This window comes from Ylistrum balloti, unplaced genomic scaffold (assembly GCF_031769215.1).
Source record: "Ylistrum balloti isolate Yb309-2 unplaced genomic scaffold, AGI_CSIRO_Ybal_v1 Utg370542, whole genome shotgun sequence".
In the NCBI taxonomy this organism is placed as follows: Eukaryota; Metazoa; Mollusca; class Bivalvia; order Pectinida; family Pectinidae; genus Ylistrum; species Ylistrum balloti.
Window position 1 is genome coordinate 66,416 of NW_026782344.1, and position 15,379 is coordinate 81,794.

Here is a 15,379-nt window from a genome sequence, read left to right on the forward strand (position 1 = left end):
ACTTTAACGGAGAATATTACAGACCGGCATGGATCGGTTCAGGTTTAAGAAATATTTTATTTTATTTCTAAAGTTTATTTCACAACGTGTAAAGGCAAGTTGTCATGTAAACTTAACCATATACAGCTATTTCCACGGGATACCTTGGATTACGTCCCCTTAGCGCTTATTGCGTCGGATTCGACTGGGAAAAATACACGTGATACTTATCACTTACATGTACCAAGAGAAAACCCAGATTTTTTTACACCGGTGTGAAGCTGCTCAACGGTACTGAATTATGCTCAATTCTGAACCTTTTCATGAAGACAAGTACTATTAGATTTCTTTTGTAAGAAAATCTGTCGCTGAGTGCATATTTAAAACCCCGAGCTTGCAAATGAACGAAATTTGATTTACTTTAAATCGTATGAAAAAATAAGAATTCAATTAGAGAGAGAGAGAGAGAGAGAGAGAGAGAGAGAGAGAGAGAGAGAGAGAGAGAGAGAGAGAGAGAGAGAGAGAGAGAGAGAGAGAGAGAGAGAGAGAGAGAGAGAGAGAGAGAGAGAGAGAGAGAGAGAGAGAGAGTTTTTTTTTGTGATTGGAGACGATGTAAGAATTATTAGATTGATATTTACACTTCATTTCATATCTCAAACAACCAACGATTTAATTGTTTCATATTTAAATGTTTCCTTTCGAAACAAAATAGAAAAACACCTTCAATAAGAAAAAATAAAAATAAAACCCAACAGGAGCATTCGATCCAAGAACTTTGCAGCTGAGAGCAGCAACATCCTCCCTTTTGTGCATTTATTATATAGGTTCCATATAGTCGTCTGTGCGGGTATACACCCATTTGCATACATGGTACACAGTTTCACTTAAAATTCAATGCAGCTAATAAAACCAACCTGTCGAGAGGTATACATAACATAACATGTCGGACTTCTTTCGAATTTGAATCCATGATAGCATAAATATCCATGCTCAAAATCACAAACAAAAAATAACCACATTCAATGGTTATTATAAAAATCAGAGTGTTACAATTCAGTTCAAAAATATTTGTTTTCTTACCTTATCAACCTATGCCCCAATCACTTCTATGCTGACCAGTCCAGAGCCATTCTATCTGCCAGTGTGAAACGAATTTCTTTCTTTCTATTTTTTTTTTTTTTTTTTTAGCAAAAACATAATATCATAAATCAAAGTAACGTATTATAAAACTGACACGAGCCAATCGGAAAATTGCTTTTTACTGTTATCTATTTACAGATGATTTTCACCAAACTTTGGCTAAAAGAGGTCTTCAATGATATAGAACGGTAATTTTGTTGTCAATAGCTAAAATATCAATGCATTCTGTTTATAAATTTCGAAAGTTAACAGAAATTATTCACAATCAATTTGAAAATTACACTACAGTTTATTTGGGGAAAAAAGAGTTATGTTCTGTTGGAGAAAAATACTTATATTGATAAACAAAGCCAGTCCTGTGAACTCTGATAGATTCGCTATATAGCGTTTCAATATAATACGTTGTGTGGGCTGTGGCCTATAAGACATTTCCTTGGGAGAAGAAAGACCTTAAATTTAATAAGGTGAGGATTTGGTCGTCAAATTAAAGAAGTTTTTCATAAGTTAAACCGCCTTTATAGAAATGAAAATATTGCATCCTGGAAAGTTTTTACGTAGCCTTGAATATATGTTACGTAAATTTATATCCGCACTTCGTTTCTACATTTAGAGAGGTCCTTAACGCTAAAATAGTAGTTACCTCCCTTCGGTAAACAGCCCGCCATCTTCGAAAATCTGATACATGATTAGACAGGTTCACATTTGCTGTGCTGTCCTGAAGAAATCAAGATGACGAATGTTTTGGTTTGTAGAACACATATCATAATTAATTACATAAGATGAAAATGAGTCGTGCTTAAACGTAAACATGCTTATATTATGAGTTTTTAAATGGTGTTCGAATTCCATGCATGCAAAATAATCCTCAAAACAAATGCAGTCAAGCACGCATGTTTACAGTTTCATATTCGACTCTTCGCTTTGTATGTCGATTTTTTAAACAAAACGAGACACTCTAGGTAGAGAACAAATATGGCCAAATGAAATAAGACTTGAGATAATTACCTTAAATGATATTCAGTTGTTTTTTTCTAAATATATATACAACAATAAATAAATTGTACTGGATTTTATAATAACAGAAAACTCTGCGTTCTATGTGTTTTATAGCCAAATAATTCTACAATATTGTTCTTCTTTTGTAGCATTTACTCTGGCAACTGTATTTAAGTATAGACTGCAAGATTATCTACTCTTTGGATACAACAAATTAAATAACTGGTTGGATAGAAACATCTGCAGAACATGCAGGGTTTAATTTTCAATTGGGAGTTTGAATATTAACTTTATTAGACCCTCTGTCGTATCTTTTAGTACAGAAAGCTATAAAATGATGATATATGATAGGAATTGGTTATGCCAAATCCCATCAGTAGCAATGGCAACTGATAATCTGCCTTGATAGAAAATTAAACTTGCATGGTGATTATATAGTTATTATGGTTTTGTCCTTATCTAATTAACAGATTTTTGTTTTGTGTTCTAGGAGGATCCGTCCCTGGAGCGCCACTTTAAGGGCCACAGGGACACTATTACCAGTGTGGACTTCAATCCAAACATGAAGCAGCTTGGTGAGTAGGCATTTAATTTTGTTTATCGTGCTATCATAGACTGACTTGACCCTGATTTATAAATACTTTTCGTAATGTCTGGTTGCTACTTGCATGCTGACATATGACAATGAAAACATTTATATGGCATATTAATTATTATGTATATATTATTTCCCGGAGTTGTCTCTATGTGAAATGTTTGCCCTAATTTTCAGCAACTCCCTATATTTTTCACCCTTAACATCAGGGTATTCAGGGATGCAGTATTAAAGCATATTTGCTTGAATTGCCCTTCCGATGCAATTTGTTTCTGTCATTTTCATATTACTCAAGTATTGCATCTGTTACTGTGGATACCAAATATAATGAAATTAGTGCATTACATAAAAGTCCAAGAGGGAATTATATTAACATACAGAGTGTACTTTCATCCTCTTTTCCTATTTGAAAAGTTGACTCTTGACAGACATTTAATTTATGATCCTCACCTCACCAATTTTTTCACTGATATTGGTATTGAAAACAAGATGAGTTTATGAAACACTATGCCCGAGTTTGCAACAAAATTCTGAAGTAGGACATTAAAACTGTACTGTGTCAGGTGTGTGCTTATTGCATGCACACTTTGTGAAACACTTCAGTCTTCATTGCGGGAATCATTTTTTTTACTTACCAATGTAGGTTAAAGGTTATGGTAAAGGTCACATTTTGATGCCATCAGAAAGGTCTTGTCACAATGAACACTCATGACAAATATGAAGCCATACCTCTTATGATGCAATAGTTATATCCAATGTTAAATATTTTCAAATGAAAGTCAAAGGTCATAGTCAAGGTCCCATGGTGAAAGATTTTAGCACCTCCGGAAAGGTCTTGTCCCAAGGAACATTCAAAATATGAAAGCCCTACCTCTTGCAATGCAATAATTATGGCCATTGTTAAAATTTTTCAAATGTAGGTCAAAGGTCATGATCAATTATGAAAGCCCTACCTGTTATAGTGCAATAGTTATGGACAAGGTTAAAGTTGACAACAGACAAACAAACAGACAGCACAAAAACAATATGCACCAATATTTTGAGAATTGTCACATACTATTCTTGAAAATCTTATGATATTAGTTTATATAGGATACATATATGGATACATTGATGTGACATGGTGTATCTAAAATGTGCCTGCGTCTGGATTTAAAAATGATCAAAAATGATGTTTCAAGTATGTTATGCTTTAGCACTTTCTTATTTTGATGAAGGTACATTAAAGATAACCATATACCTTTGTATTTTAGCCTCAGGATCAATGGATTCTTGTCTGATGGTTTGGAACTTCAAGCCACAAATGAGGGCTTACAGATTTGTTGGACACAAGGTAAAAGCTGCTTCTATAGCAAATTCTGTTCTCTTTAATATTTATAGAATTAGCTGTTAACTTAAATTATTAATATTTGTTGAAATGATTGGATTATAAAAGTTCAAAATTTACAATTGTTTGTCATTTCATTATAATGTAAAATTTTCTACACTATTATTTTTCACTGTAGGATGCAGTAATGGATGTGAAGTTTTCTCCATCTGGACACCTTGTGGCATCTGGCTCAAGAGACAAGACAGTTAGACTCTGGATCCCAAGTGTGTTAGTATTGTTATTTTCACATTGTTAGACTTTAAACCTGAAATAAATGTGAATTAATGCAAATGACTCTTGGATAGTAGTTAATCATGATTTGTACTAATCTCTGCCTCTATATAATGTTTGACATTTATTTCCTGGTATTAAGCAGAATATCTGAGATTGTTTCAATCAAAGTAAAAATCCAACAGGAAGACTTAGTTGTCTTTGATACCAAATAATTCTGTTTAAGATCATGATTTTCAGCTACAATGAATCATAAGAGTTATGTCCCTTGGTCTTTCCTAGTTTTATATCATCATGGTTGATCACAATCTGATGCCTGCTCCATGATATGCTGACTTCAATGTTCTTGTTTTTTTGTGTCACCTCTATACCTCTAGGAATTTATACAATTGAGCTATTTTACTGTGCTATTCAGCCAAACATTTATATTATAAGAAAATGTCAACTAACCTATGTTTTAAGCTAATAGCAGATTACACCATTGATGTATCATAACGAAACAGTATTGATGTGTTACAGGAAAGGAGAGTCTACAGTATTTAAGGCCCACACTGCTACTGTGAGGAGTGTTGACTTCTCCAGTGATGGACAATATCTACTTACAGCTTCAGATGACAAAACTGTTAAGGTAACAATTGATACACACATTATTCTGCAAGCAGTCTTAACTTCCTTTTAATAGAGTAGTTAAGTGTAAGAATATTATTTTGGGTGGTTAGGAATAAATTTTATCTAACCGAAGAAAAATTACCATCAAAGATGATTTTTTTTCATGTAAAGTCTCTCATAAAGTTTGCCAAATAGTGAAAAACTGTATCGTCAGAATTTCTACGTTATTCCTTGTAACATATTTTATTTGTGCCTTTTACAGAAGACTTTAATGAAATCTTGAGACTAAAACTTTCAGTACGTTGTTATTTTCTCTAGGTTTGGACAGTACACAGACAAAAGTTTATGTTCTCATTAAACCAACACATGAACTGGGTTCGTTGTGCCAGGTAAAGTAACACAAGTGTTTGATAAAGTCTGTGTGATATTGTTATGTAAATGATTTTAATCAAATTTAGACACCAGGAAAAATCCTTCAATTTTACATTTGACTTCAAAATACAAAAGATAAAAACTTTTGTTCTAAATAAATTATACTTCTTAAGTGGTGGAGATTTGTAGGATTTTCTTTATTTCCTTGAAAGTAAAGAATTCATTTTGAGATCACAGCATAGCGTTCCTTGTAACATTTATTTATTTTGTATTTGGTATAGTGAGGTAGAGGGACAAATCTGTTTGTAGGTGCCTGTGTCTTTTTTTCCCAGTCTTTTTTTTTTGTCAAAAGTTGCAGTTTTTGTTAACTATTTGCTGTTATATTTCATGTATGTTAAACTATTAAGAAAAAAATTGACATACTTTTTCCTCTGATAGAAAGAAACTAATTAAATTCTCAAAGAAACCAGAAGTATGCCCTGGTAGTTCTTCATTGTTATAGAATACAAAATGTCAATATTTCTAGACAGTAAAGTAGAAATGAATTGACTTATCTCTGATTAAAGGTTGGTGTCATAAGGATTGTATTTCATCTTAATACAGGTTTTCCCCAGATGGCAGACTAATTGTATCAGGCAGCGATGATAAGACAGTGAAACTTTGGGACAAAAATAGTAAAGAATGTGTGCATACCTTCTTTGAACATGGAGGGTAAGTTTTAAAGAAAGTCCTTGACATTTGGCTTTTTGTGTCGCCTGCCTGCCAGGTATTACTGTGTCGGCGACGTTCGTGTCCCCTCAAAGTCTTTTTTTTTGTGTAAAATTTGAGTTCATTTTCGCTGATCAAACTAAAATTTCATACAGTGCTTCCATACCAAAAGTGCTTGGGATTATGTTTCAGGTCTAAAAGTCAAAGTTACTATAAGTAGGAAATTGTGTTTTTTGTGATAACTTCAGTTCCCTTTGGCTGATCAACATCAAAACTTCATAAAGTCCTTACCAAAAGTGCTTCCTTGGGATTGATTTTGAGGTTTGAAGGTCAAAGGTCAAGGGCACTCTTACGATATATAGGAGATCAATTTTCATGCGATCACTTGAGTTTGCTTTGGACAATTACACTCAAACTTCATGCATTGTGCAGATTTTTTTCCTTGGGGTTTGAAGGTCAACGATCAATTTAACGATAAATTGAAAATTTGTTTTCTTACAATAACCTTAACAGAGGTACTTGCTTTGGATTGCTTTTTAGGTCAAAGGTCAAGGCCATTATTGATTTGATCCATTTAAGCATAACTTTTATTATTTCCAAACTCTTTATAGTGTGACACAGAAACTGCAAGATGTACTGCAAATGACATTATTTTACATATTGTGTGTGCAGCTTTGATGTTTATCTGCAGTTTACTCATCTTTACACATAAATTCTGATATATTTATAGCAAACAATGACTCCAATGATAATTTCTAAGGCCAAGCACCAGTACTATTCAACATTAATGCTATTCTATAATTAGGCAGGAAATGATGACTTTTGTGTTTGTTTCTTATGCAGGTTTGTGAACTACGTAGAATTCCATCCCAGTGGTACATGTATAGCATCAGCTGGTACAGATAGCACAGTCAAAGTGTGGGACATCAGGATGAACAAGTTACTACAGCACTACACAGGTAAGCAATCATATGGTTGTTAATAAGGGAAAATGCTAAAAAGAGAGATATAATTAAACGTAAATATTCTCAAAGCTAGCAGTTTGATAGTGTATTGTCTGATGATGTATAAAAAAGTTGACTGCCAAACATACTTTTAATTAATTTGTTTAATTTTTAGCTCACTCATCATCTGTGAACAGTTTGTCATTCCACTCGAGTGGAAACTACCTGATTTCTGGATCAGATGATTCAACTCTGAAGATTTTTGACCTGCTGGAGGGTCGTCTCTTCTACACACTTCATGGACACCAGGTAGGTATAGCTCTGTGACAGTCCTTTGACTACAGGAATGTTTGTAAATCATGTAACCTAAAATACAGGACCATGTGTCACATGACTGTTAGATTTGTACGTAAAGTATAATGTCCTCATAGAAGGGAACAAATTTGATTTTGATGTACAATATGTGTCCACAATATATATGATCCTGAGCCAGGCATATAATCTATCTGATAGCTATTTAAGATAGCTTACATAGGTGTAGATTTTGTCAAGATATAGCAGTATAACAAGACAGGATGATTAACATATGTTGGTTTTGTGTTAAAGGGTCCATCAACTGCTGTATCTTTCTCCCGGTCTGGGGAATACTTTGCTTCCGGCGGCTCAGACGAGCAGGTATGGTTTTAACTAATGGTGTACTTAAACAGCCTGATTTTTGTGCCATTACAGAAACAGAATGGCAAGCTGTTTAGTAGTAAGTTCAAAAAAGTTGTGCGAGAGCAGTATTTCATAACCCTGATTCAAAATGCAGATTATGAACACAAATTACATTTTGCTGTAACAAATATATTTTGAGATAGTGAATGAAATTAAAATCAGATTAAATGAAACCTTTTAATAAACATTGTTGGATTTATCTTAAATGTCATCCTTTGTGAGTAGAAGTTTATATCTTCAGATGTGCTTCAGGAGGCTTTGCTACACTATGATAATGTGTAATTTTTAAAAGAATTTTGAATGTTGTGTACATGTCTGCTGGAATACTGTTATGTATATTTTGCTCAGAGGAATATAGATTTTCCACAGTTGAGTAAATTTTCTTCAGAGTGAATTTTATCACCCTGCTTTATACTAGGTTATTTGTTATGATGACAGGTATTGGTATGGAAAACCAACTTTGATCAGTTAGACTTCAGTGAGGTGCTTCAGTCTCACAAACAGCGTGAGAAATCTGCTGCTCCCCCAACTGTTGGAGATATACCACCCAGGGTACAGAAACCACAACGCCCTCAAACAACCACTCGGGTAAGTTGTGCCCCCCCCACCCCCCAACTGTTGGAGATATACCACCCAGGGTACAGAAACCACAGTGTCCTCAAACAACCACTTGTGTAAGTTGTGCCCCCCACCCCCCAACCATTGGAGATATACCACCCAGGGTACAGAAACCACAATGCCCTCAAACAACCACTTGGGTAAGTTGCGTCCCCAAACTGATAGCGATATACAACCCAGGGTAGAGAAACCGCAAGAACCTCAAACAGCTATCAGATAAGTTGTGACCCTGAGCTATTGGTTATGTACAATCCAGGCTACATAAACTGCAACAAGTACAATTAACTTGTGTCTGATCCTTACATGTGTTATTTATCATAGTACCACCATAGATGTGTACTTGAAGGATGACAGGATATAAAAATACACTGTATGTATATACATAATTAGTGTTGTATATGGAAGTTATAAAATGAAATGTTCTCTGTGAAACAAATTTATTACATATATCAAATCTACATAATGAGGTTTGTTTTTCCATCATAATAGCCCAACTTTATCAAAGATGATTGTAGCTCTTGGAATTTTGAGGATGTCATCAGATAGGCTGTTTTGTATTTTGTACATGTGGTTACTTTTAGACTAAAAAAAATGTTCCATATTTTCATTTTGATTTCATGTTTATGATAGTTTTATTTGATAATCCCTTGTCATATACAGAGGCATCCACAAAATTGGTGCCTCTTGGCCGCTCATCACATATTAGATGAGGATAGATCTTGAATGGGATAACTCATACTTTAAGACAGCTTGAAGTTCTTTGCTGCCTTACATTTGGTGTATCATGATTTGCGGTTTGTCTTTAAAAGTTGGATGCCCGTACAGATCTTAAGAAGATGGATGACGAGGAGCCAGAAGTAACAGAGGTTGGTCCAGCCATGTTCTCCTCAGGACAGGTGATGATCAGTACTTAATCTGTTGGTGATTGTAGGTCAACGACACAAATGTCACTATTGAAATATTATACTCTGTAGTAACATATTACAATTTATCTCAAGCCATTTCTGGTATTTGGAACTACATTCTACAGATCTATTCATTATCTCATACTTACTCATACCTTTGATAGAAAAAAAGTGATAGTGCAGGTTTTTGAAAATATACCTGTATCTACACAGGTCATTTCATTTTTAATGTCAGATCAGTTTGTCCATATTTAATATTATTTCCCCACAGGTTTACATATGAGAATATGATCCAATTTATACAGCTGTTCATAGTCCCCAAGTTACATTGTATATCATATCTTTGGTGATGAACATATCTGTATTATTGCAGCGATCAGCAGTGAATGGTGAACGATTCCAGGAGTATAATATGACCTCTATCGACAGCGCTATGAGAGATCTTCAGATGCCATCCAGTAATTTCAGGAGCGAAGAGCCTCCATCTACTACCCAGCCACTGGAGCCAAAATCTATCCCACCACAGTTAGCCAACACACTGGAGCAGATTGTGGGCCAGTTAGATGTTCTATCTTACACAGGTAGGACTGTTTGTTAATGTCATTATACAGAAATCTTACACAGGTAGGACTGTTTGTTAATGTCATTATACAATCCAGATATCAGATACAGGTAGGTCTCTTTGTGTATGTCTTAATACATATATCTTATTCAAGTAAGGCTGTTTGCGTGTACCTTCCTATAAATATCTAACACAGGTAGGAGTGTTTTTCTTAATACAGATACCTGGCATCTAACATAGATAGGGCCATGCTCACACATTACAATAGTATTATAAAACACACGGTGATCACTTTATTAAGATTAGTGAAGGTTTTAACACAGAAATATGGCTGTTGCTATAGAAAAAGAATATCCATTAACTGGTGTGCTTTAGGATCAATCTTCTAAATTACAAAGATTGTCACTTTTTTGACATAAATAGATATCCCTAAGGCAGAAGAAGGTCAGTTATTGATAAATAAACTAGCACAGTGACCCATCATTTGTCTGATTGTTAATTCATGCAATGATGTGATGTTAATTAATTTTCCTCTCTTTCTCTGTTTTTAACAGACTGTGTCATTGCTGGAACAGAGGCTAACAATGACTGAGAACAAACTTAGAGAGTGCTTGGACAATCAACAGAAAATTACACTACAAATTCGTCCCACTGACTGACCATCGTCTATGGATCGTCCACCCATCTCCATATAAACTTCATCTGTGATACACATTGATACATTGAGAACAAAAGGCTACACCATTAGGGTAGGAGCAGGTTGTCACACAGTATTTTGGGAGGATGTAAGGGAATGTAAACACATTTGTTTAGCTGAATGTTTTTACAACCTGACTACCCCTGTTTTCTTGTTACTGGTTGGAATCTATTTTTTCCATCAATTCATTAATGAGCTTTATTTGTGAATAACATCTCTAGTGGGGGTTGTTATATACAATTTTACTCTGTCTCAGTAAATATAAGCACCATCCAAAGTACCCTGAATTTTTTTTCCATGTTAGAGTTTTCTGTCTATTATAATGTATAAATGACATTCCCAAACAAACTTGAGTTCTCACAAAGGATAGATACTTCATTGAATAGTCAGTAAGTTTTAAGTTATTTTCGAAAGACTATTTTTCTTGTTATATTCGTTAGGTGAAATTTTCCACCGATCAAGTAATATTTTAATTATACTATTATGACTGATAATTTTTGTCTCTTCTTAACAATATGTGTTTATTAGGGAAAGCAACTCTTTATTTTCCAAGGATAATCATATTGTATTCAGAACTCTGTTTAATATTGATTTTTTACGCAAGGCTACAATCTAGATTTTGAAGTTCCGTCCAACTTATGCCTACATCACACTAGGGAGCAATATTATAGAACCTTTCAGCATTTCATGCACATGTATAGCCCTGTTGCTTCTTTGGTTGGGTGTCTGTATTACATTTTGTAAAAAGCCCTGTAAAATGCTAACAATTCATTTGTAAAAATTCCACGTTGATTTCGGAAGTTTTAGTATTTTTGTCATGAAAGTGTGATCTTGTTAGTATGCCCATCAGTTTTGATGTATTAAGAAAAATAAAATTATTTTCGAAAGACAGCATCTTAATCTTTTCAAAATTACTACTATGATAAAGTTTATATAAGATGAGGTTGTAGTAACTGTTACACATGATGCCAGTCTTAAACACTGTAAAAAAAATTTTGAATTATGATATTACATGTCATATTTCATGTACACTGATGATTTCAGCATGTCCAAGGTCAGTAATATTCTAATTTTCTGATCTCTAAGTACATGTAATGTGTGATTCTGCAATGCATTTTTTCTTTTAAGCAGTAAAGTTTTACCCTCACAACAAATCCATGTGTCACAAGTGCTTTCCATTACCTATGCAAATAACTGGGGTATGTTTGAATGGCACTTGACAAACTTGTATTTTGTTTAACTGTGTAGGAAATTTCATTAACATTTTACTCCAAAAGTATAGTGGTCAAATCCTTTTAAACACAGTATTCAATATTCTGTTATATAGCAAGTTTATATGAAGGGCATAATAAGCACTGGGAATAGATTTTACCTAAAAGTTTGGGTGGTATTTTCTGGTATGAAGTATTACATATAGCTACATGGGTTTGGAAATATGAGACACAAACATGCTATTTTATGAATGAAATAGGTATAATCTTACCAAAATTTACATTCAGGTTTTGTGAGTTTTGAAAGATGTCACTTGTAAACATATTCTGAATTAATATCTAGGTATTATTTTGTAGTGCTAGTTTTAGGAAGATGTAAATATGTACAAAACAGGAAAAAATACACAAGATAATGCTACATCCCAGAATTTTTTAATGTCCTGTTTATTACTATTATATTGCTGGAAGGTAGAAAAAAAGGATTTTATCTGTTAGAAATTATATGTTTATTGCTGAATGATGTGATTACAAGCTTACATATGTATACTGTATAGTTTTGTAAAGAATTCTTCAGAATTAAAGGCACATCCTCTTAATTCTTTATTATAACTAGACTTCCATACATCATTCCGTAAATACCCCAAATTTTATATCTTGTTTTATGCTGATATTTTAAATCTTGACCAGAATTTATTTTGTGTAATGGTGAACACTCTCCTGTGAATTTGATTAATCAGAATTAAATGGCTTAAAAGTATTTCCTTACTTTTACCTATATAAGATATACAGATGTATACTCTTCTTATCTGAAGTAAATACAAGCACAGCAATTATTGAATTTCATTGGAATAAAAGATCTGAGACAAGCTGTGGATGATCAATATTACACCTCATAACGTAGTCCATTATGATATTGTTTGTATATTCATCTAAAAAATATGTGAACAGTCTGTATTTTTACCAAATTTATATTTATTTATTGTAAATAAATTGTAAATATTTGTATGATATTGTGTATATACAATATTATGCAAAATAAATATATGTAAACATTGTCAATGTCTTTACTGATGTCTTTTGTTATAAGATATGTTACTCTGATGTTAGCTGACCTGACCTTGTTTACCAGAAGGTCAAGGATCCAGACAGAACACTGGCCAGTTTCTCTGATGTCAGCTGTCCTGACCTGGTTAACCAAAAGGTCAAGGATGCAGACAGGACACTTGCCAGTTTCTCTGTTGTTAGCTGACCTAACCTTGTTTACCAAAAGGTCAAGTATCCAGACAGGACACTGGCCAGTTTCTCTGATGTCAGCTGATCTGACCTGGTTTACCAAAAGGTCAAGGATCCAGACAGGATACTGGCCAGTCTCTCTGATGTCTGTCCTGACCTTGTTTACCAGAAGGTCAAGGATCCAGACAGGATACTGGCCAGTCTCTCTGACGTCAGCTGTCCTGACCTTGTTTACCAGAAGGTCAAGGATCCAGACAGGATACTGGCCAGTCTCTCTGACGTCAGCTGTCCTGACCTTGTTTACCAGAAGGTCAAGGATCCAAACAGGATACTGGCCAGTTTCTCTGATGTCAACTGATTTGACCTGGTTAACCAAAATGTCAAGGATCCAGACAGGATACTGGCCAGTTTCTCTGATTTTAGCCCACCTGACCTTGTTTACCAAAATGTCAAGGATCCAGACAGGACACTGGCCAGTTTCTCTGATGTTAGCCCACCTGACCTTGTTTACCAAAAGGTCAAGGATCCAGATAGGACACTGGCCAGTTTCTCTGATGTCAGCTGACCTGAACTGGTTAACCAAAAGGTCAAGGATCCAGACAGGATACTGGCCAGTTTCTCTGATGTCAGCTGATCTGACCCAGTTAACCAGAAGGTCAAGAATCAGGACAGAATACTGACCAGTTTCTCTGATGTCAGCTGTCCTGACCTGGTTAACCAAAAGGTCAAGGAACCAGACAGGACACTGGCCAGATTCTCTGATGTCAGCTGATCTGACCTTGTTAACCAGAAGGTCAAGGATTAGGACAGAATACTGACCAGTTTCTCTGATGTCAGCTGTCCTGACCTGGTTTACAGGGAGGCCAAGGATTAGGACAGAATACTGACCAGTTTCTCTGATTTTAGCTGTCCTGACCTGGTTTACAGGGAGGTCAAGGATCAGGACAGGATACAGGTCAGTTTCTCTGATGTCAGCTGATCTGACCTTGTTAACCAGAAGGTCAAGGATTAGGACAGGATACTGACCAATTTCTCTTAATATTTGATTTCCGTAATATCATTGAACTTTCATTCGAGCATTTAGTAACTTCTAAATTATCTATATATAAAAGTAACCGACTGCCTTGATACATTTGATAGTGAGCCATCTGGTAGCCAATAGACACACGTCTCGAACCCTACACGACATTCCTTTGTAAAGCGTACTTATTCCTCTTTGTTCATTCGAAGAGTGACAACATTTCGATACATATATATGCTTATGGTATTATCAAGTGAAAATACCGCAGAAACAAACTCTACACAAACGATTAAGTTTTTCTCTTGAACTCGTAATTTTGATGAAAAGATATGGCATGTTGGAACACTGAACACAAAATGTTAAAGAATTATTATGAATGGTTTTCACGAAGTGCACTTCATATGGCATAATAACTGATTAAATTTAATTCCATTAATTGATCTCAGGTCTAATTTTAAAAGCAGAATAAGAAGATGCGCGATAAACAGTCAGTTTCTATTTATCGTGTATAAGAAAACGTGAACCACTAGCTCAGATGAGCTTTTATGACAAAATAGCTCTTTGATGTCGAAGAATGATTTTATGGAAATGTATGGCATGGTATAGTTTTGTTTCATAGCTATGTTACTTTTTGAGCGTTTACGAATTGAAAATATGAACCACAGTTAAGACTTGGATTTATGTAAGTATTAAGAGCAGAGGAGGGAAACCAGTATATGTCATTTGTGAGGTGGAATACTTGTGTAGAAGAACTGGATAGCGCACCAAACTTAATGCCATAGAGTCGATTTTGGTGTTTGAAAATGTGGAAATGCAAGAAAACCGCTATTGTTAACAGAAGAAAGTGTATATTTATGTCGTGATGACACTGTAACAGACTGTCTAATGATGAACGATTTACCAAAATAACAAGAGAGCACTTTGTTTCTCGATTGGTAGGAATCGCCTGAAGCCATGAAACAATTGGAACTCCTTCTCTTAATCCAAAGACATCGATTTTCTACAGATATCGACTGACTTGGTCGCCAGATCATTTATATTGATGTACGTGTAACGGTTCTGACAATCAAGGACACCAATTCGATTTTGTTTTCTCTCATTACATCCTTTGAAAAAAAATGTTGACCTACTGCAAAACTAAAGTTCGTAAGACATTTGTAGAATTGGCGGTTCAAGTGTACTTTTCGGAAGAAAAAAATAAGAACATTCGTTATTTTAATCAACATCTTTCCGAGTCAAAATGCCAAAGGCAAATGGAAATTAAGTGAAATCCTAACAACCCTAATGAAAAGCGTTGATCACGTTGATGATAATTGAAACAGAATTTATAGCCCATCATCATCATTGCTACAAATATCTCTTAGTCTGTCTTCCGTCCATATGTCCGCCTGCCCGTCCGTAATCAATCCGTCTTATTACTCATTGCTATTTCATATATAGGCTCCTGTTAGTCATTAGTTATGTTAGTTTAT

The 15,379-nt window shown here is 34.7% G+C and overlaps 1 protein-coding gene across 1 annotated transcript; it reads left to right on the top strand.

The window, feature by feature from the left end:
- The first annotated feature begins 1,786 nt into the window (after positions 1-1,786).
- LOC132556041 (POC1 centriolar protein homolog A-like) lies at positions 1,787-12,653 on the top strand. Its single transcript, XM_060220431.1, has 14 exons — positions 1,787-1,863; positions 2,606-2,690; positions 3,964-4,043; positions 4,216-4,307; positions 4,830-4,938; positions 5,238-5,308; positions 5,895-6,002; positions 6,843-6,958; positions 7,119-7,252; positions 7,550-7,618; positions 8,099-8,248; positions 9,088-9,174; positions 9,557-9,756; positions 10,296-12,653. Exons 1-14 carry the CDS (start codon positions 1,849-1,851, stop codon positions 10,402-10,404), a joined length of 1,425 nt encoding a protein of 474 aa, XP_060076414.1. The 5' UTR covers positions 1,787-1,848; the 3' UTR covers positions 10,405-12,653.
- Positions 12,654-15,379: the final 2,726 nt, after the last annotated feature.